At 45.0% G+C, this 23,393-nt stretch overlaps 1 protein-coding gene across 7 annotated transcripts in view; it reads right to left on the bottom strand.

Moving 5' to 3' along the window:
- The window catches only part of GRIP1 (glutamate receptor interacting protein 1), a 1,198,832-nt gene that overhangs the window by 166,638 nt on the left and 1,008,801 nt on the right, over positions 1-23,393 (bottom strand). For all 7 annotated transcript variants that reach the window (XM_086919026.1, XM_086919023.1, XM_086919024.1 and 4 more), the window contains exon 7: positions 18,970-19,115. In XM_086919026.1, coding sequence (XP_086775152.1) covers positions 18,970-19,115 — 146 coding nt within the window. The remainder of the gene's footprint in view (positions 1-18,969; positions 19,116-23,393) is intronic.

The following is a 23,393-nucleotide window of genomic DNA, read 5'->3' as shown; positions in this document are numbered from 1 at the left end:
GTACGTACATACAGCAGGTACCTGGAAAGGCGCGTCCTGTTCCCGTGGTGGGAATGGGTGCTACACAATGCCCCCCCCCCCTTCCTCGTGGCGGTCTCTTCGCGCAGCTCGGGAGGAGAGAGCCTCTCTCACACGGCGGTCGCCGCCAGTGTTTCTGTGATCGGAGTTTGAAGTCGAGCCTCGTTACCTGGTTACCCTTCCCAGGCTTTGAAATGCTGCCTTTTTGTTGGACATTCAAGAAGTTCAAGCCGGGCCATTTTGTATTCGTTTGTTTGTGATTTCTGCTGGTAAACATACCGGCGTGGACCCCTAAGAGCTCTGAGTGTCGGCGCGTGCATATTTTCAGATAATTCAATTTTTTTTCTGCTTAAGTACAACTCCACCAGAGGGGCACAGTGAACGTGACGAATATGAAAAAACCTGCACACAGAAATTTAACAAGAAACACGGGAAGTTCGGATTTGGGGGCATGGTTTTCTTTCTCACCTCTTCCCATTGGCTGGAAGGTAAAATTCCAGCCAATGGGAAGAGAAGAGAAAGTAAATAGAAAGAAGCTTACAAAAAAACTCCCCCGAATCTGAAAAAGACGGGGCTTGAACCGAGTGACGCCCCTCTCCTCCAATGGCTGGCCTCCGTTTAGGAAGCCAGCCAATGGAGAAGAGGGGCGGGTTCCAAGCCCCCTCTAAGAAACATTAAATCTTCGGAGCTCTGCCCACTGCTTACGCAGTGCGAAGGAGTCCTCGACCTAAAAAAGCAGTCAGTGGGCATAGCATCTCAGCAAAAGGCATATTTAGCACCCGGGGCACTCAAGCGGGACCACTTTTCATATGTATCTAGGCAACATAGCCGAGAACTCTGCCCGCACGAGCCATCCTGCTGAGTCACTGTCATCCAGCCCGGTTATCTCCTTGTCAATTTATTTTTAACGAAGATAAAACTAGAACATTAGCAAACATTTACCAAGCGTGAATGTGCACTTAATTCAGAAGAACTGCAGGAAAAAACAACTTCTAAAGACACCACCCCTCCATCTCTCCAGACCCTTTTCAATTTATTTGGGGAGTTTGAATTTCTGAAGAACCTTGGGCATGGTGCTGGGAGCTGAGGCGATTTCTAGCCAGATCCTCAACATGTAAAGCTGATGAACAACAAGGCAAGGCATGACTCGAGGCTTAAGGGGAGATACATTTTAAGGTAAAATTCTCGGAAAAAGTGAGGCATGCAAATAGCAAACGTGCAGGAAATCCATTGAGGACGAGCTTAGCATGGTGGCAATGATGTAGCAAACTTTTTTTTAAAATATTTTGCTACTCGCTGCAAAAAGCTTTTCAATGCCACATCAGGGTTGGTAAACGCTATATAAATGAATGTACAATTTAAACTATATACATAATAAGGCGAGTAGCAAACTGATTTTTCCAAAAAGCTAAATTAGATGACTCCTTTCATTGTAATACAAACAGAAAACATGGCGCTAAATATCAAGGTGCTCAATTTTTACCCAGTGACGTATTTTTACGTAATATGGGCCACCAGCAACACTTCTTTGCACCATTCTGTAGTAAACAATGTTGGCACTGGAACGTTTCTTGCATGGTATTCAAGTGTGTTCCCCTGCCACAAGTGCCCGACTGCAAGCGAATCTGTAACCTGACTTTTATTTTGGCTCTGGTGTCATGCTAATCTGGCGCGTGCGTCGAGGCCTAGGCCTGTCCCTGACAATGACAATGAGAAGCCCAGGTCCTGTCCTGTGGAACAGACGCACCAGGTGTGCCCTCGGAGTCCGCTGAGCACTGTTGTCCCTGCCTCGGGTGTAGTACAAACGGCATGGTGTTGGCGGTGTTCCATGATTTGAGGTCTATAGTGTGAACATGCCTTTTTATCTGCATCATTGAGAGTGTGGACTATTATTTTTTTTTTAAATGTATTTCTAAGTATTTTTTTAATTTTTTTTATAAACAAGTAAATTAGCATTTCTGTTACCAGGTTCTAGCCAAACATAGCTTATGTTGCAGTAGTTACAGGTACTTCGGTATACATGCTTAGCTAATCCCCTCTACATTGACGTGCTGGGAAATTAGGCAAAGGATGATAGAAAGAGAGAGAATAGTAAAGAAAGGGTGGAGAGAGGATACAAGAAAGTTTCTATAGCGGTGAGCCTAGTTTTGGTTTATAGCCCTGTGTCAAAGCCGACACCCCACTGAGGGGGGGGGGAGTCTGAGTGGCCTAACAGGGGTTCGTAGGAGTCTAGATACTTGTCGAGTGACTTCCACATCCCCCTGGTTGCTGGTCTCCAGGGGGAGTTTTGTAGGGCAATGCAATCCGCGCCTCTGAGGTACGTCACCCAGCTGACCCAGCCTTTGTATAAGGTCTTAGTTGTGTCCTTCCAGTTGGACAGGACCAGTTTCACTGCCGCGGTCAGTAGGAGGTCTAGGACTACTGACCAAGCTTGTGGAAAAACCTGCTGTTCTGTGAAACCCATAATTTGAGATGAGATGACATCATGGGTGTATGCTAAGTGCATGTTCATGCACAATGAGCCTGTGATGCAAGTGCGGAATAACACTGTGTCTATATGAGTACTGACTCTAGAGGGATCGATTTTGAAAACTCTGCTTTAGCATTCCACAATATGGAAGATGAGGAAAGTTTCCCCAAACAGTGAAAGTGTATTACCAGCATTGGACACATGACAATGCAACCCATGCCTTTTCCATACATACCTTTACCACGCATGGTAAGTATAATAAGGGAAGTAAAACCCATATACATATATTTATATACAGACACCTCTTCCAGGCCGTCGGTATAGTGAACCGGGCATTACATTCAGTGCCTGCAGGCAAGTTTCTCCTCCACTTCAAGGGAGGTGCAAAATGGTTTGTAGAAGTGCTGGAGGCCCTCGGAAGCTTTTGGAGGCTGTACAGCTGCAGGACGAGGGTTGCCACGGTAGGGACAGGAGCAGGTAGGCAGGCAGGCTTTGGCGCCTCTTCTTTGTTCAGTCAGTCGAATCTACGTTCCCGGTGTCAGGGGGCCACATAAATACTCATTTTAGGGGCATTATGGCATGTGAAGGGTAGTAGCCAATGGGCTACTTACCCTTGAAGTCAATACACCCCCTATATCACCACTTCCTGTGGGAAGTGGGTATAACCCTGCCCCCAGAATTCCTCCTTTCACCACAACCAAGATAGTTGAATCCAAATTTGTGTGTTCGCTTCAGGCAGCACACCTTAGGGGTGTGATTAGCCTGTAGGTGCAACACGCCTCCTACGTGCATATCTAATTTCCTGCCTGTCCTGGTGTCAAATGGGCCTCAGGGCAGGGGGTGGCATCTCCCAGGTCTGAGGAAAGACGGGGTCACATATAAAAGGTGGCAGAAGCTTTGAAGCCTTGGTATGCAGATTCACTAGCCATCTTACTGGTGAAGGTGATAACTTTTCCTGCCAGAACAGGCATTGCTCCTGACCTTCTGACAGCGTGGGATCGCAAGCACAGGGGGTCAGAAATGGGTCTGTGGTGGCAGGCTGGAAGGATCCAGTCAGTTAGCACACTAGAAGACTAGTAAAGTTTCAGGGGGCACCTTTAAGATGCCCTCTGGATGGATGTCATAATATATACAGTGCTGGCATCAGCAAAAAATTATTAAGGCAAGGTGTTTGATACCTGACTAACATATCCACCATTCAAATTACTTTCATATTTTCACTATACTAATTCACCACTAATCCTTTATGGGTTCCGGCGTAGTGTGCTACTCTCTGAAAAAGTGCTTTGACGCCTCGTCTGGGGTAGTAAGCGCTATATAAATGCAATTACAATACTATATATTTTTTTTTCCCCACAATTCAAAGTGAACTGCGAGGAGGAGGCGAGCGAGGTCATGATGTAGCCGAGGCGGTACAAGCGAGAGGAGTCTGCTCCAGCCAGGTAAGATTTTTTGCCACAAAGCAAGACTAAAAATCCAGGAGTCACCTGAAAAGTCAAGACAGTGAAACTGAACTGTATAACCCCAAGGTCAGAGGGTATGCAAGAACTGAAGTCGGTGAAAGTTCCCCACCATCTCAGTGCAGTGAAGCTACAAGGTGCTAAAAGAAAGTACAAGAGCACCACGATGCCTACAACAGGATGGACCTGTTTCCACGAACGCACCATCAAGAAGCACACTTACTGTGATGGAGAAATCTATGCCAGCAACCAAGAACCTGTTTATGGTGGGCATCTAGCTGTTTGGGGGGGGGGGGTTGTGTCTAGGTCCAATGAAGATCATCTAATCAATAAATCCACCAAAATGCAAGCACCACGACCTACACTTCGCCATGCGGATGGAGTTGATGCTGCCTTTGCTCACCCTTGATCTGCCACACACCAGTCCATCGGCCTTGGGAAATGAATGCTGCTTTACCATCCTCAGAAACCTCCTGTGCCAGAATTAAACACAACATTGAAGGTCCTATAAGCTTTAGGGCAATCTGCAGTGGGGGAGGGAGGGACAGTGCAAGACCCATTGATCCTGATTATGGAGAACTAAAGTGTGACTCCAACCACTCCAGAATGACTACTTAAGCTCCCTTGTTTGATTGAGGGGAATCCCAGTGACTGCAGTACAAGAGCCACTGGCAAAGTTGCCCACCACAAGGGTGATACTCAATCTCACAGTGAGCTGTTCTTTTTTTGGTAATGATAACAACCTTATTAATTTGTTGCTTCAGAAATATTTTAATATTTTATGGTCAGTATTGCATTCTGTGTGATTTGTCGTAAAATGCTTCTTCATTTTAAAACATTAAGCATGGACTGGATATTATGTTATTTAGCTGCATTTGTGGCTTGCTGAGTCTGAAAATTCTAACCCTACCCCATCTTCCTGAGTAAGCAAAGGTGGCTCCTTAACTAAGGCAGAGGGAACGTCGCCCCACTGCTCTAAGTACAGTGCAAAATAAAATTATAATAACATAACGTTGTTATCATTTTATTTTTAGTCTGCCTTAAAGCTCCATGTTAGGGTGGCGGTAGGGGGAGGAGTGGTGGTTGCACCATAAGTGTGCATGGCGGTTTGACCAGCCGTCTTGGGCCGGCCAAACTGTCATGCGCACTGTGCACGTTCTCTACCGGCTGTACTGTACAGCCTGGATGGAGAATATGCACAGGCTCCCATCCCGCCTGAACGCCGAACCACGACGTTCAGACCAATCATAGTGCTGCTGTAAAGCGGCGTTGTGATTGGCTAGGGGAGTCTGGGAGCCTGGGTGCTTCTGGGAGGCAGGATACAGCGCGGACGGAGGAGAGGTGGCAGTGGCGGCTGGTGACCCACAGGTAAGTGGTTTTTTTTTTCTACTCTCCCCTAACCCTGCCACCGTCTCCTACCAGCTGCCGCTGTAAGACTCCACTACCACGAGGGTCAAGTGCTAAAGGGGGGTTCTTGGTGACCAGTTGTGGGTCCAACATTATGGCTAAGTCCGTGAACACCAGTGGTTAATGGCTCTGGTTGACACAGTCTAAACCCAGTAACCCCTGACCACCCAGGGCCTCCTGAAGAAGCTCCCGTTATGACTCTACATCATCTTTAGAGAATCCATGAATTGAGTTGTGCTGCAAGCAGGCCAGACAAGCTCTGGCAGACAGCATGGCATGCGTCAAAGGACTATATCAGTGGAAGGAGTAGAAACCAAGGACTGCGCACTGAGGAAGACCTGCCTGGATGCAAAAACGCAAAGCAAGAGCGACACTGAAGTGCATCCCCGCTGACAGAGAAGGATTACTTTCTCGTCGCGGGGTAAAGTAAGAGTATGAAAAATGAATCAGACAGACATACATTATTCATGGATAAAGACGTCTAAGTCATTAGGATATTTACACCACGACTCAAGCACTTACACTCTTTGTTGATTTATTGGCTACATAATTATAGAAGATGCCCTGATGAATGCTTGCAGGGAGAACACTCTAGATTTTTTATTTTGTTAATCAGTTTTTCCCCCACTACCGAACGGAGCATCTCAATCAGCACTGCAAGGCGAGATTAAATTTCCCGGAGGCGGTAAACGCGCTTTCTGCATGTTAATAGCGCGAGGGCCGTGTTCATATTTCTCCTATTATGCAGAACAGCACTGCACGCTTGTTTTTTGGCTTGTCGGGTTCCTCATTAGCAGAAGGCAATATTATTCTTAATGTGCCGCGCAAATACAAATATTACATTTGCCGCTAACGATAGCGCCGAGTTCCCATTACCTGCCCTAGAGTTTCTATACATAGGTCCATTAACCCGCTCCTCTAGCTCCCATGAGTTGCAAGGATGACAATCGCATGTCAAGTGCTGTGCCCCATGATTGGCTACATAAATGTGTTCCTAGATGCCAGACTCCGGCTCAAATGCCACAACTAACTTCAAATAGGTCACCTACAAGGACAACTGCATAGGAGAGATCTTTGAGCACAAGAAAAGCTTGGACATAAGGCACATTCCAGAGAATCCATTCATTCATCATCATATACTGGCTCACTTTTTTTCATCTCACTGTTATGACTTTTTTTAACCCGTTCCACCCTCTTCTAGTTATTGCTAGATAATGGATCTAGTGTGGAGGTATATCCAGGGATTTGCTCTGCACTGCATAATGTGGTACTACGAAGAAATAAGAAACAAAAAACGAGGCCTCCTTGTTACAAGGTTGATAACTTGCCCATTCAAGGCTGAAGACATGATTATCTTGTTTAATAGCACACTCATCCCCTAGGAGAATTCGTTGTTCATTCATGCAGTTAATCATTCTGTAAAAGTCAAATGCTGTTCTAAATGACCTTCTTAAGTCAGGTCAATAAATCCAAAAATAATTATTTTTAATTACCTATTGTTTGAGGGCATTTACGGGAACGCATGATGTACTTCGCGGTTATAATATGGGCACCCCATATGAGTGTGCATTAGCCACTTCCATTAACGTGAATTGATAAAGCTGCAGTACGCCTGGCTCCACCGATGACATCAGCCGGGGAGAGAGGCTGGGCTAAAGATGACTTCAGACTCCATTTTAATTAGGGTCTGTGCTAATGGCAAGCAACAGCTCGAAAAGGGTAAACAATTATTATGATTTAAGGCAGTGGAGACTAAGGTAAGAACATTTTCCCCTTTACTTGGTCAAAATAATTCACAATATTACAGCTATTTATTTCGAATACAGGAAATAGATGCAACATATACATAATTGTTTTTGTAGTAGGAGCATCTCAACTATATGGTGCTGCTGGGAGAACAGAGCGGTGCGTTGAGTCTGCTTCCGATCAGTGTGTAGAAAAAGTGATCCCATGTTTAGTGACAGCATTTAATTGGGCGAGTCCTCTACACAGACTGGTTGGACATATTTAATTTAATTTGCAGTTTGACAGACCTAGAAATGAACTAATTCATCTCTGATCACACCAAAAGTGGCTTATGCCATATTAAGGATTGTAACCCAGACCTCACGGTACGAGGAGTCGTCCTTTAACACAGTGCAGCTGGGTCCCCTGCGTGTGCTTAATAAGCAACCAAACCATTGCAGAAGAGGCAAATGCTGCCCTGAGCCTGACTCATACATTGGATCCATTCCCGAAGTTTGAATCAATTCTGCAGCGAGTGGCTGGTATGAATGAAGGCTGGACGCATCGGTGACTCGTGGGGATTCCAGATTGCGAACATCTTGCAGTGCACTGCAAGGCGTGGGCCGGAGCAGAAACGTGTAGGCACATTTGTATTGACACAGCTCTTCAAAGGATCAGGCAAAATGATGAGATATGAGCTACAGTCAATACTAATGCGTTTGAAGTGCACAGGTTGAAATGTTATGAGTGCGCGATGCAGCCTTCATCGAACGCTATCTACACCTGTTCCACTGAGGTACCATGACGTGTAGGATCATGCTAAAAGATGCTTTCACACTCCATATTCTGTTTGTGCAGATCTTCCCAAAGATTGTTTTTCATTAATTGGAAAATATCTCTCAGGTTGAGTACAGCTGAAAACACACCACAGCTTTTTTCAAAAAGGACACAGGATTCAAGCCTTAATAAATCTCCATTAGAGGGTGTATCGTTACTTACTGACTTTTAGTAAGATTGAGGACACTGGTTATCATCCACTTAAACTGTTTTTTAGGAATGTGAAGAGATTTTATGCATTGTAATAATCCACTGCAGGAAACAGGGTGGTAAATAATGCTGGACACGCTCCCAAGGCCCCATACAAATGTGAGTGTGCATGCTGGGAAATGTATCATTATTTCAAATTTTCCGCATGGGGTAATGAAATTGGAATTTAAATCAGCAGCAAGCATGAGCCTCAATTCATTCTTTTCTGGACTCTTTAGTTTGCTGGTTGTCGCCATGAGAGGAATGTACTACGATATTGTAATCTCCACCGACATTTCAACAATGCTTTGAACTAAACGAAGATAAGCACATGCTGATGTCCTGAAATGTACCCGGAAAATGATAGTCCTTGGGCTCTACTGCGTAAGGCTTAAGTGATCAAAGGAGGAATATTTATTTAGAGACTTCAGTGTTTTTGTTAACTCGAGGGTATACAGCATTCAAACGTCACACACATACTATATATGAAGTGGAGTCAGTTTTACAGCAGCCAAAGCTGAAACATGCTTACGGACTGGCCATTTTCAGTGCAATGGCTTTGAAAAAGATGCAACTGGGAAGCGAGTGCTTATGAAAGTGACACTTGGTATATGAGCGAGAATGAGGAGATGGGAAATGTGAAAGTGTATTTCATTAATAAAACTTCTGAAATACTTTTCCTGGAATAGTAAATGCTTAAGTCATTTTTTGAGATTGATGTCTCGTACTTTAAGGTGTGCATGTAGTTGTTGGGGGACTACACAGGCTCCTGGGTGGGTGGCATCGGTGGGGAATTTGTTGCCATCTCTAGAACACAGGAATCACGTCCCTGTGGACTGAGGTTCTGCTCAGTACCTGCAGATGGTGAGTTCAGTTTGTGAATCTGAACTCTTGGACTATCAGGGTATTTTGACATGCACCCGGAAGCAAGGGTGGGGAGGAGACAGCTGGTGGACTCTCAGCATACATTTAAAGAGGAAGTCCCTCTGTCTGAGACATGGGGCTCAAAGAGGGGAGGATGTAATGCATTTCTAGGGAAAATCTAGTCATAGTTAGGGGTGCAATATTCCATACAATACACGTAATGTTTGATTAATACAGGTCAGCACACCAAGACATTTTGACAGCAAAAAATGCTGCAGCTCCCACCGCGATACGCATGCTTTCAGTCTAGGTAAATGTGCATGTCTCTGACATGTTTGAATTAACCTGAAAAACCTCATCATGGTGGGATCATTGGCTTGACAGCTCAGACAACATTGGATGAAATGATGAAACATAGGATTACTCCACTGCACCAAACGAATCACAAGGATTCTAGTAAAATCACACAGACAAATAATAATCTAATAGAACAAGGCAATTGCTTTGCCATCAGACCTAGCCAAATTCTAACCTGCAATATCTCCCTTGCTTCATCAGTGGAAGACATCAAGGCTTGGTTTTTAAGATGGTATTACGGATATGACTCATGGGTATGCATCTTCTATATGTAGTCACACGTCTCACACATCTCCTTTGCACAATTAGCCAGGCTTGAGGAAAGAAAGACTGAGAAAACCTAAATTAACCATTACCCATTCTAACATTCAAAACAGGGGAGGCTCCTACTCCGAGCCAGCAACAAAAAAATAAAACCATGTTTCATTATCGTTTTATTTTTAAGCCGCTGTCTCAGCCAGCGCGTGCAGGGGGGGGGGGGGGGGGGGGGAAGCATGGGATGGGGTGGGGAAGTGCTGCGTGCACTCCCTAAGTGCTCATGTGTGTTTGGCTGGCCGTCTCAGGCTGACCAAAACATACATGCGCACTTAGGTTTCTCTAACCCGGCTGGATTAAACACCCGGCACTCCCCATGCACCTCCGCAACATGGGATTGGACAGGGAGTCTGTGACGAAGTCACCTTGTCTGCTGGGACAAGGAAGACCCAGCACCGAGGCGTGACGCGAAAGGCGGCCGGCAGCAGGTAAGCTTACCTATCAAAAATTATTTAGAATTCTTATGGTCCCTCGTCCCCCCTACAAGCACCCCCTCTCACACTCACCCCCCCCCCCCCACTGCCCACCCCTTCTCCACCCACCACTTTATGTATGTGGCCGCCGCCACTGATTGAAAATCGTAAGTAGATTTTCTCTTTTGCTACCTTATGTAGGTGTGGAATGTGAGAAACACTTTGAAGTACCTTGCAAACACAGTTTATTTATGTATGTGTAGTTCTATCAGCATTTATCAGTGATTTTACATAGTGGAGGTAAGGCCCAGTGGGTGTCACACTCCTTTTAGTTAGTTGTGATGCAATTATAGTGCATGTGCTTTTTGTGCTATATGATCTGTTGAATACTATTAATATTCACAAAATAAAGATGAATTAAAAACACGAGGGCCATGTTTTTGCAGTTTCCAATGGATATACAATTGGGCTTGGTAGTGGGGGTTAAGCTTTCTGTTTGACCATGTCAAATACCTTGTTTAGGCGATTTTTAGCACATTTAATATCAGATCAGACAAATTATACTTTGGTCTCACTATGGAGGTTTATTAGATTTTCCAAATAAGTTCAATGACTCTGACGGCTTTGGTTTCTTCATTAAGTCATTTCGAGGTCCACTGTGCTAAAGGCTTAGTATTCTGTCATTGTACTTTTCGAAAGGCAAGCTCAGCGATGATCACAGGGAAGTTCTTTGTGTATAGATTGGTCCGACTCCCTATACTGTTAGGATGTCTTGAAGAGCCAAGGATACTCTCGATGTCTTGAAGAGTCAAGGATACTCTTGATGTCTCGAAGAGTCAAGGATACTCTTGATGTCTCGAAGAGTCATGGATACTCTCAATGTCTTGAAGAGTCGACAATACTCTCGATGTCTTGAAGAGTCAAGGATACTCTAGCGTCAAGGATACTCTTGATGTCTTGAAGAGTCAAGGATACTCTTGCGTCAAGGATACTCTCGATGTCTTGAAGAGTCAAGGATACACTCAATGATAGCCTTGTACTCTCTGATCCAATCTGTAGATGTTCTTCATTGGACTATGGCCATCAGAATGCTATTACTGAGGATTTGAGGAACGAGCTCTCGTCGTTTGAGAGGAAAACTCTCAGAGTTGGTTAACTTTGAGCAGGCGAGGCCTATGCAATTGCTCTACTTAGTTCTCTACATGATTATTATCATGGAGCACAGCAGGCATCACTTTCAAATAGCAAAGGCATGAACTTGAAGGAAGATCTAACCATGATAAACATATCCCTGTATCAGGAACTATGGGTCTTTAACACTATACACACACTGGAACAATACCAGACCTCAGTGTGCCCAGCGAGGCACAGACGCAAGACGGAGAGCAACTAAAAATAATTGTATTTTTTTAAACAGGATGCAGAAACACCTCTCATTCAGTGGGACAGCAAGGGTGCCATGGGCCTAATGCAAGCAGGGCAAACAAGCTCCTGAAGTCTAGGTAGGTAGTAAAACAACAACAATAATCAGGATCCAGTGCACCCTAAAGACCATGGGTCTAGTATCACTGCACACAGCAACATTGAAAGCTACACGCCTCATTGCACTGTAATCGTACGCGCTCTGACAATTACAATTTCAGAGTCTAAGGGGAAGAAATAGGCATATATAAGCATTACAGAATGAGGTTTCATAACTGATGGATTTACTCACAATAGAAAATAATCTGAGACCTTGATTTTTAATAATTATGGACAGTGCTCTCATTGATGATGGATGAGTTTTATGCAAGAAGATCATTGTTGAAAAAACGCGACGTCGGGTAAGTGAAGAGAAAACTTTATTAGGTCCTACACCACCAACAGGTTCCATTCAGCTGAAGGCAGCTGTGGAACGTTGGTACACAATAGCAGTAGGAACGTACCAAGAATAGGCAGAGAGAGGGGGGTGAAGGAAAAAGGGCAGAACCAAGAGAATACAATACATTTCCCAAGGCATGAAGAGAAAAGGAAAACGGAGCAAGAGAGGAAAGGGAGAGGGACCAGGGAGGAAGATAATACAACAATCATCCTTACAATCTGGATCTAAGTATTTCTCCGGATGCTATATCAGCCCATCCATTCCTGGAAGGTGATGAAGAAAGTGCCCAATCTTGGCTAGAAACAGAGCTCAAAGTAGCCTTGAAGAGCGCCCTAATGCACGCTTCCTATGGCAAAGAGTGAACATTGCAGGCAAGTTCAACCCTCTCTGTAGAGACCTGCGGGTCTTTCTGGCCGCACAGAAAACATTAATATACTGGGAACAAAAGACAAAGGTTAAGGCACCTCTAAAGAAGATCAAACGGCTGAGAAGCCTTTAGCTCATTCATAAGCAATAGGGACAAATGATTAATTTGCACAGTGCGCTTTGTACAGTCAGCTGATTTCCTGCAGCTACCAAGGGCACTGGTAGGAGGCGTAAAAAGTGCTGCCATCCATGGAAGGATGGGTGGCAAATGAGACTTCATGCGGGGTGTCAAAATCTGGACATTGACCATGTATTTACAGCATAATTACTAAATTAATTGGTCTAACGAAGACTTTTGGGGGAAGTTCTGAAGATAAATTAATGAAATATCCCAACGGCATTCTTTCTCTGAAGCAGAAAAATTATAGCACTTAATGCACTCAGCCCTTCCACCACGAGAACAGGTTCCTTCCTTTTTATCACACATTTTCAAAGTTCAACGTTCAACATTTTTTCATAGTCATCGGTCAATCCATTGTCCTGCATGATTCTTATCGCCTTATCCCACTCACCGATTCTATGGTCTGGCTTGACAGCGCAGCTGTTTCCAGACAATTATGTGAGAACACCAGGAGTAGGGCTTTGGCTACGCCCTCGTTAGGAGCCAAGAGTACATATTTTGATTGGGCAGAATATGTGTGCTTCCACAAAAAAGTGCTTGCTCGCCACACAGTTGTGTTAATTTTTTTTATTTATACAGATGCCCGAGGCATGCTTTCACAAGCTAGAAAATTGTCTTAGGTAACTATATAATTTATGGTGTTTCTCTGGCAGAAGCACTGATGGGAGGAAGGCAGTCATTAACCTACATGGATTTTTATGTCTGGATTGACAGTGCACCTGTCACCTGACCTCTTAACCCACTCCAACATTATTCCTGAGTTCTTTTCTTCTACACAGATACAAATCCATTCCCTCGCTATCTATTATAATACTTCACATTACTATACAACATTCCCTCAAAGCCAGACCTATTGGCATTGCCAATGCTTGTTCTCTTGAGGGCCCTTCTCTGCTGCCCCTTCCTCCCTTTCCTCTTCTTCTCCTCCTTTACAACTTTCTGCTCAGACTCCTCTGGTCCAGCACCCACAATGCACTCTCACGCCTCCTGATGAGGTATAAACGTTTTAGGAAAGATCATGCCATTCACACGACTCTTTCTGCTTTGCTTCCCCATTCCCCTTTCCTTCCATGTCCTCTCCCCGCTCTCCCTCATACATTTCTGCTGACCCTCTGCGTTCTTAGGGCAGCCTTAGAGCAGGATACTGTGTTAATACACGAACCTGAACATGTAAAACAGAATAGGCCTCTTTTATTGCATTTGAAGAACATTCAAAACACAAAAATACACTGCTGCACCAGAATAAAATATTAAATCAGCGTAGAAAATGCTGCCTGGCATTGAAATGAAAGTTAACAGATGGAAGAACTCGACAGTCCGAAAAGGCAGATCTAATGGTCTGTCTGTTGCTCTTACCTGTGCATGGACGCCTTTGCTGAAGCCGGCTTTACAGCTCCGTTAAACGCTTGAGTGTGTTGTACCTGAGGCGTGAGCTCTCAGCCTCTAACAATCAGTGGGCGTAAAGGAATTATGATTTTAGAAGGTTCTTATAAATTTATGAGGCCCTCAGTAAAGTTTCCTCCAAAGCTTTATCATGGGCCTACTGGAGGCAAATCCTCATAATCAGATTTAATTTCTGATCATATAACTGGTGTCTTAAGGTGTTTAAAATAAAATGATTACAGCAGTGGCGGCTCCTCTGCTAAGGCGGAGGAGCGTCGTCTCACTGCTTCTCAGCACTGCAAAAAAGGAAAAATAAAATTATAACACAATTTTACTATCATTTTATTTTTCCGTGCGAGACAAGTTAGGGCGGGCGAGGCTGTCAGAGCAGGGGGAGGAGGAAATATATGCAGGCCCGGATTGGCCGTGGTGGGCACCGGACGTTTTCCCAGTTGGCCGGAAGGGTGGGGGCCTGTGGGGCCGGTTTTGTTACTGGGAGTCAGTTTTGCAGCAGTGCTGCAGTATCGGTCGCCTGTAACAAAAGCGGGAGCGGTGCAGTGGGCGCGTGCTTCTCACTAGGAGCGCGCTTCTCACTAGCACCGTCTTGGAATGGCCCAACAGTTGTGTACACTTAGCATGTTCTCCACCTAGCTGCATTGCACAGCCTGGGTGCAGAACATGCACAGGCTCCCACTCCCTGTCCGAGCGCCGAATCAGGCCGCTCAGACCAATCGCAACGCTGCTGGCATGCTTGTGACAGCAGCGTTGTGAATGGCTTAGAGGAGCCTCTTTGCTTCCTGCTTCCAGTAATCAGGAAGAGAAGCGGAGGAGAGATGGCGGCCATACAGAGGAGCTATTTTTTTTCCAACTCCCCCGCCCTGCCACCCCTGTTCTGTACCAGCGGCCACTGGATTAAGGGGCATCAGTTTACATACTCACAGCCTTCACTGTTGTAGGAGGCCTTCCCAGCTGGACAGTTGAGACACCACAGCAAGCTACTGTGCCCCCGCCTCCCCCAGGGGTTGTGTAGGAAAGGCGGGATCAGTATGAGGGGATGGGTAGTGACCTCGAACTTTGGTAGCTCCTCCTTCCTACCTAAACCCCACACCTGTCAAAAGGACCAGGGTATATATATATATAGTAAAATGGGGTACATTAGCCCACTGTTCGTTGGAGGTGATGAAGGTGGCATACTGTGCATTCACTATGACAACAAAAGAGTGACTATCAGAGTAACCAAAAAATGGTTGCGCTAAGCGATAAAGAACATAACCAGTGTTTGTAAAAAGAACCCTCACTCACCGATCTAGTCGGTGACATGCTTCATCACAGGGTTCCACCAGAGAAGCAGAATGCTTCCCTGGGGTCCTTCTATGCCTGGTTTACAGCGGAGCAGGAAAATTTGAAGGCGTGTGTGCTAGGTGATAATGATAAGCCTATCAACTACTTTATTAACCTCTTCGCCGCTAATGACAAGGGTAACTCGTCATGGACTTTCCATTGATTTCAATGGAAATTCTATGAGGGCAGGAATAATGCCTTAGCAGTAAAGGGGTTAAAGGCTGACCAAAAACCGTTAAAAGGGGTGAAACGGATGTGGGTTAGTTCTATAAGTTAACTAATAGCATCCGATTTTAAAAGATGGTCGACATGTTTCTGCTTGTGTGTGCCATTAGCAAAGCATTCATCAGGACCTAAACAGAGTTCCACGGCGGTATGCGCTCGCTAAGGCGCACCCTAACCTGTGGAACAGAACAGTGCGGTACAACTCACGGTTATACCGGAGGGTCTTGAATGGATTCAAAAGACCCTGCAAACCGTGAGTTATACCACACTGTTCTGTCCCACAGGTTAGGGTGCGCCTTAACGAGCGCATACCGCCGTGGAACTCTGTTTAGGTCCTGATGAATGCTTTGCTAATGGCACACACAAGCAGAAACATGTCGACCATCTTTTAAAATCGGATACTATTAGTTACTTTAGAATTAACCCACATCCGTTTCACCCCTTTTAACGGTCTTTGGTCAGCCTTTAATAAAGTAGTTGATAGGCTAGTACAAAACACCTTTTAATCTCACCTTATCATCATCACCTAGCACACACGCCTTCAAATTTTCCTGCTCCGCTGTAAACCAGACGTAGATGTACATCACTCACACTGGTGGAACCCTATGATGAAGCATGTCACTGACCAGGTCGGTGAGTGAGGGTTCCTTTTACAAACACTGGTTCTGTTCTTTATCGCTTAACACAACCACTTTTTGGTTACTCTGATAGTCACTCTTTTGTTGTTACTTATTGATTCATAGGGGGTTTAAGAGTGCCTCTCTCTCTCTCTTGTTGTGAAAAAACATTCACTATGACAGTCAGGAGGTGGGAAAGGGCCTCTTGCTTGGCCTAGTCAAGGGGCAGGAGGCGCTGCTTGTGTGGTGAGTGGTAATGATGGAGCGTAACAGTTGTCAACTGATCTGTTTTTCCTGCGGGGGCAAGTTAACAGCAGCTTGCATAAGTTAAGCTCACAAGAGGACTTATACATACATAGTCGCATCTATACATAATATCAGCAAACTAATACAAATTGTACTTTTTAAAACCATATACTAGGCATGTGTAATTATGTATTGTGGCCCCTTTTACACGCGTAGCTCAACCAGCAAATTCTCCATCACTCAGCCCAGAGTGTTGTGTGCTATTACCAGGGCTTATTTTAAGCAGGTGGTTGCGGGAGGGACCAACCGGCAATCATTTTTGGGGCCCAGAACGTATTTTTTATTCATCAGACTTTGACCCCAGAACAAGAGAGAAACGGGTGGGAAGAATGAGGAAGAGAAGAGAAGAAAACAGTGAGAAAGGAGGGATGAAAATGAACCTGCAAAAGTGAGATAAAGGGGTAAGGTGTGCAGGGCGAAGGTATAAAGGGGCAAGAGGCAGAGTCCGGACTCGGCAACCCGACATTTATTTAGCAACCACTGCGGTGGGCTTCTGAGAAAAACTGGTCCGCGCTGGCTATTACTGTACGCACTCCATGTGTATAGTGGTCACCGACACCCTCTCCCATTAATCTTGCCCCCCTCCCCTGGCCTGTCAGGCGACCAGGATTGGTAGACTAAAATTTTCATTGCAGATTTGCTCCCCCCTCCCTTACGTATTTGCTCATAAATCATCCAAGGGACCCCAAAGGCAGGGACTTCGAGCTTGGAGAAATGTTTTCTGGCTCCTCTAAGCAGGATTTATTAGCCTTTACTGGGGGATATGTATGTGTATATGTGCACTGCTTGGGCTACAAAACCTGTACCGTTTCCAGCAGTCCTAAGGAAGCAGAAGCAAAGGCATAATTACTTCTGAAACTATTGGACGCCATGATTCACTTTAAAGTTAGAGAGTACTCGACAACAAACCATTTTGAAATGCACCTTTCTGGGTTCTCGATGCCCTATGGCTTTGCACCCTCAGACGTGGAGCAGTGGGGTCCTGATGCACAGCGATATTATGCTGTTAGATGCACAGCACTTTGACCTAGCAAGGGGTAGGAAAAACCAATACAATGGAGTACAATACAATACAATAGAAAAGATAAGCTAGACAAACTTAAGCACCAACAGGTCATACTAGAGGTATCCATTGTTCTAGCCGCCCCTATCTGGGCAGTATCACGCCTTGCCTTTTCTTTCACACTAAAATTGCTAGGTTCGGTGCCCATCTCAGTTCTTATTGTTTTTTTGTTCTCCTTTTACTTCAACTCCTGTTACAGGGCAGGGGGCATGCTTATTAATTGAACAATTTTTCTGGGATGACCTTCTTCCAATGGCTACTTTCAAGTACATTTGTGTAAAAAGTCTTAATTAAAAAAGATTTAGTATATTTAAAAAAATACATTGCTCATGATTTCAACATACCAAAATATCAAAAACATATGCTCCAGGTTTAACATGAGCAAACAGTTCCACAGCAATGTAGCATTGCAAATGGTCACAGAATTGTTTTTATATTGCATGCTTTCCTTTACCCACTGTAGTGCAACGCAAAGTATGCATTTTCAGACAGGTTACCTGTCGATAAGAGAAACTGGCTCATATCAAGTGTACTCTGCAAAAGTGCAAACAAACCATCTACTCATACATCATACTTCCATTAATACCATGCATAGACTTTATACTTATGCCCTGAAAGTATAAATCATTGGTGGGCATTAATATATTTAGCTCTTCATCCCCTTTTTCTAGAGACGAGTGAGGGTCAATGTTCTTATGGTTACACTTTCTTCAAAGAAACGTTGGGCTCAATCACCCAAGTGTCCTCACTGCTCGTTGGGCCGCTGATCCTCCCTCGCCGACAGAAAAGGAGTAAAGAGCTAAAGAAGGGGTATTTCCTCACTTGTTTGACTCAGAAAGGATTAGGCAATCCATAGGGATCCTTGAAATACTGTTCCTGATGAAAGCCTCAGTATCTTCTAGGAAGGTTGAAACATGTAGACCACGAGGCAGGATAGTAGGGTAATTAGACCCCACATAGTGTCGGCATTTGTTTTTAACACTACCAATGCAATATTCTGATAATAAAGTTTGTAGCAGGTATGCCTCAGGCAGCCTTTTAACCATTTCCTGCTAGTTATCTCTTGCAATATCTATAAGTGTGCCCTGAAAGAGATCAGGTTGAAGCCCTTAGTGGAAGTATTGGACTCCATTGTGAATACTGTATGATGAAGCATGCCTTCAGGATTTCCTGATGGTGAGAGTTTTATAGTAAAAATCACTCACGTGCAGGTAACCGCCCAGATGTAGTGGATTCCTAGGGGACCCCGTGTTTTGATTTATATATGGTTATTTCGGGTAAGTTTGAGGATCTCAACTGATCTTCTCTCTCACTCCCTTTGATTATTTACTACTTAGACTGACACACACAAACCACATCAAGCTCAGTGTGTGCAAACACATACACAGACAAAACATGAATCTGAAATTCCCCTTTGCCAATGCCCAACAAAACAAGAACATCTAGTTATTGACTTTTTCTATGGCGGTACAGTCATCCCCCATCAGATTGGATGAGGTTGATGATTGGAGACTTGTACCAAAAGGTCACATTAGCTGCATGAAGATGTAAATGTCAGCATTGTCACATACCCATCACTGACACGTCGTACTCTATCAGCAGCACTGCCTCCTGCCCACACTGCTTCAGAATACTCATGGCTTCCGCGTGCGATGTTCCGAGGAGCCGAATGCCGTCAACACTCAGCAGCCTGTCACCGGGCTTGACCGTCCCCTCTCTGAAAGGAGATTGAAGACACCACCTTTATTAAATTATTCCAATGCGGCGCGTTGATAGCAGCGACATACGCCTCAGCGATTCACCCCTCAACAATTCCAACCTCGTTGCCACCCGCCTTTCCGCTTTACTTTAACTGCAACAGCATGAATGTGAAGGGGTCACAATGGAAAATAAATTACCATAATATGGAAATCAGCGTTGAGAAAATAAGCACTTCTCATCACATGATGACTTCACCGTGAGTGAGGAGGAATAAGCACAATGGTAGCCCTGTGCAATTTGGGTGTAAGACAAAGCCATTGAACGCTGTGACAGGGTGAAACATAAACATTTGACTTATTGCAGTCTCAGCCCTTCTTTTAGTTACATAACTTCCATCATTGACAATTACACGCAGTATGAATAGCGTTTTCTCCAAAATTCTCTGAAGCGGACTGTAATCTGTGACTGTTCGTAACTCATCATTACGCAAGTCCAACTCCTGCTTGTCTGTGTGCTGACAGGTTGCGGCGAGTGAGTTCAGGTGAGGGAGGCTAGCAATGGTAAATGCACCTAGAAGTAATGTATTCATACTTTTGATGCCTGAGCACTTTCTGCTTGGCAAACAGTTGCAGGAGGACCAATTGTCAAACACACAGACCCCACACCAGGGTAGGAGTAAGGTTCCAATGATTGAGTATGAGGGGTTGGACGTGCATCGAAGGTATAGAGGTCAACATCCGAACTAGCCACACTCTCAAATTCTTTTTTCAATACTGAGATACCAAAGGAAGCCCCACCTTACACCAGCACTTACAACCAAAACCCAACAAAATGATTAAATAAACATGGGCCCATGGCGGGGACCTGCCAAACGTCATCCATTCATTCAGCAATTACCCACGTAAGGAATGGCCAATCCTGTGCTGAATGATATCTGTATTATACACTAGAGTAAGTGAAAAAATAACAGGCAGAAATTTAAAAAAACCAAGCAAGAGCTACATCATAAGCTGAGGAACAGCAGCATTACAAAGCACACAGTTAGAAGCCAGCTATCCACTGCTTAGCAGAAGACAACATGACCAGAAAAAGGAACGTGCCTGGGGAGGAGTGATTAGCTTAAAAAAGAAGCTAATAGAGTCATGGAATAAAAGAAATAGAAGGTCAGCCATGAAGCCGAAAAATAAAACTATATAGGCAATGACCAAAGCTGTAAGCCAACCACCACCCGCCCAACCACAGATTAAATAAGTACATCCATAAGGGCTTAAAAAGGCTGAGTCCTTTATAGCATGATACGTCCAATTTCAAGAGCATACAGGACTAAGGTAGGAAGGAAAAATAAAAAGGGAATACAAGCTTTGCACTACAAGTGAAGTGCTTCGAGTAGCCAAAACCGCAGACCTCCCACCTACATCTCCCAATGGGACAGGGTTGTCATCTTACCCCCGACAGGACAATATATTTCAAGTTCGGGGCTTTTCTATTACAAATCTTTACTATCGAGTTATCTTAATTGGTCATGGTAATTGCCAAATAAAAATAACACAAATTGAACTAATAATACAAATTCGATAATGCAATAAATTGCCAAATGTACGCCCGGGCCTGTAAGCTGTTTAGCAAGGTGGCAACATCAAAAGAAGATGTGCTCAAGGAATTGTAAAATCCTCTTGAGTGTTCAGAGTGACCAATAAACCAGCAAATAACCTCTAATGGAATGAACTGTCTGCGAATCGGCCTCATGCATATTCATAAGGAACATGTTTGAAACATGACTGGACCTCCCTATTCAGTGGCTGGCCAATCCTGGCCATGATTACACTGGAGAGAAACATGCCTAACACATGGTGAACGAGTAAGAACCGGCGTGGCACAAGAGAGAAGTTACATACACCACGTATCAACAGAAGGCCTAGCTAGGGCCCAGAGACATGCGACATTAAGCAAGCCCACAAGCTGGAAGCTGGTTCTACAAGCAACCCTGGATCCTCACGGAGTCATGGACAAACTGATCCTGTTTATAAGAGAATTAAGGGGAGGGTGATAGTGTGTGTGACCATGTATTAGAAGGAATACAGTAGTCCTTACTGTACATGACGCAATGATAACGCTGTGTATACAAGTCTCACACTACGGCACGTGACGCAGCACCATGCCTTCTGCTGAGTGCTGTGACTCTGTGTGATCCTTCAGTGTAAGTACATCCTATAGCATGTGTGAGTCCATACGGGCATATTACATGAAGTCAAGAGTGAGACGTCACCCAGCACTGTCGCGTACATAAATTAATGGAGGATGCGGCTCAGCAGCAGCTTGAGGTATATGTGCATTGTCTGCATGATGTAATATGGCGCTTATTCTACTGCGTGACGGAACTAGGAACAAACATCTGATGCACGCGCCTTCTTCCGCATGATGTGACGCAGCACGAATGGAATCCATTAATGGTTGTAAATGACTGACGCACTTCAGCACTCACATCATGTACGCAATTCTTTTGAAAAAAAGTGACTGAACACTAACACTGTGGGCATGAGTGAAATGACTGAGCACCAACATTGCATATTAATGCTTCCACTGCACGCAACTCCACAGCAACACCCTGCATGTTAATACATGCTACGGCTCAATATACACATCATGTACGTAAGTATTCTTGGTGAGATATAAGTCAGCATGTACATCATATGCACGTTCATTTCACTGTATAACATGACTGCTTTCTCACCACATGCATGTGTACTACAGATAATGCAACTCGAAACTGAAATCCTGTATACATACCTTAAACGGTGTAATGTAACTGCACTGACACTAAATATGTATATATATATGTATGTATGTATATATATATATATATATATATATATATATATATATATATATATATATATATATATATATATATATATATATATATGTATATATATATGGACGCTCGCGTGTAGAGACACAGCCACACTCGCGGGGAGAAACTTGAACTCGCCTATCTTGCCACAGCATGCGTGAATAGCTGAGGAGCTCAAGAGAAAGTGATTCAGTCCCATTTCGCCGTGGAATTCCTGACGCGTTTCGAAGGCTCCCGCCTTCTCTTCAGAGGATTTGGCGAACTGATGATGAGAATGCAGGTACCAGCCCTGGTAATAATCATGGCACGCCCCTAGTGGGCAGTCCAAATGTCCCAGTGCCTGATGGGACTGGTAGTCCTGTTTAGTCTTGGCGCCCCATCTGTGGATCGAGGCGGACGAGTGGTCTCCCCTCGCCAACCAGGCAACCTCACGGTAGTGGAGTAGCAGACGGATATATGCCCGTCAGACTAGCAAGCTGGATGCTTACCCTAGTCGGCTCCTACCCTGAGGCTGCTTGGCGGTGCTCAGCGTGTGTGCAGGGACACTGCTCGCTCGTTTTCCATCATGGCGCTGCTGCACTCTTCTGGCGGGTGCGGTAAAGGATGGTGATGGTTCCATCCACATATGGACGCTCGCGTGTAGAGACACAGCCACACTCGCGGGGAGAAACTTGAACTCGCCTATCTTGCCACAGCATGCTTGAATAGCTGAGGAGCTCAAGAGAAAGTGATTCAGTCCCATTTCGCCGTGGAATTCCTGACGCGTTTCGAAGGCTCCCGCCTTCTCTTCAGAGGATTTGGCGAACTGATGATGGGAATGCAGGTACCAGCCCTGGTAATAATCATGGCACGCCCCTAGTGGGCAGTCCAAATGTCCCAGTGCCTGATGGGACTGGTAGTCCTGTTTAGTCTTGGCGCCCCATCTGTGGATCGAGGCGGACGAGTGGTCTCCCCTCGCCAACCAGGCAACCTCACGGTAGTGGAGTAGCAGACGGATATATGCCCGTCAGACTAGCAAGCTGGATGCTTACCCTAGTCGGCTCCTACCCTGAGGCTGCTTGGCGGTGCTCAGCGTGTGTGCAGGGACACTGCTCGCTCGTTTTCCATCATGGCGCTGCTGCACTCTTCTGGCGGGTGCGGTAAAGGATGGTGATGGTTCCATCCACATATGGACGCTCGCGTGTAGAGACACAGCCACACTCGCGGGGAGAAACTTGAACTCGCCTATCTTGCCACAGCATGCTTGAATAGCTGAGGAGCTCAAGAGAAAGTGATTCAGTCCCATTTCGCCGTGGAATTCCTGACGCGTTTCGAAGGCTCCCGCCTTCTCTTCAGAGGATTTGGCGAACTGATGATGGGAATGCAGGTACCAGCCCTGGTAATAATCATGGCACGCCCCTAGTGGGCAGTCCAAATGTCCCAGTGCCTGATGGGACTGGTAGT

The sequence above is a fragment of the Lissotriton vulgaris genome, chromosome 1_1 (genome assembly GCF_964263255.1).
Source record: "Lissotriton vulgaris chromosome 1_1, aLisVul1.2, whole genome shotgun sequence".
NCBI lineage: Eukaryota > Metazoa > Chordata > Amphibia > Caudata > Salamandridae > Lissotriton > Lissotriton vulgaris.
This window is presented reverse-complemented; position numbering and strand designations above follow the sequence as displayed.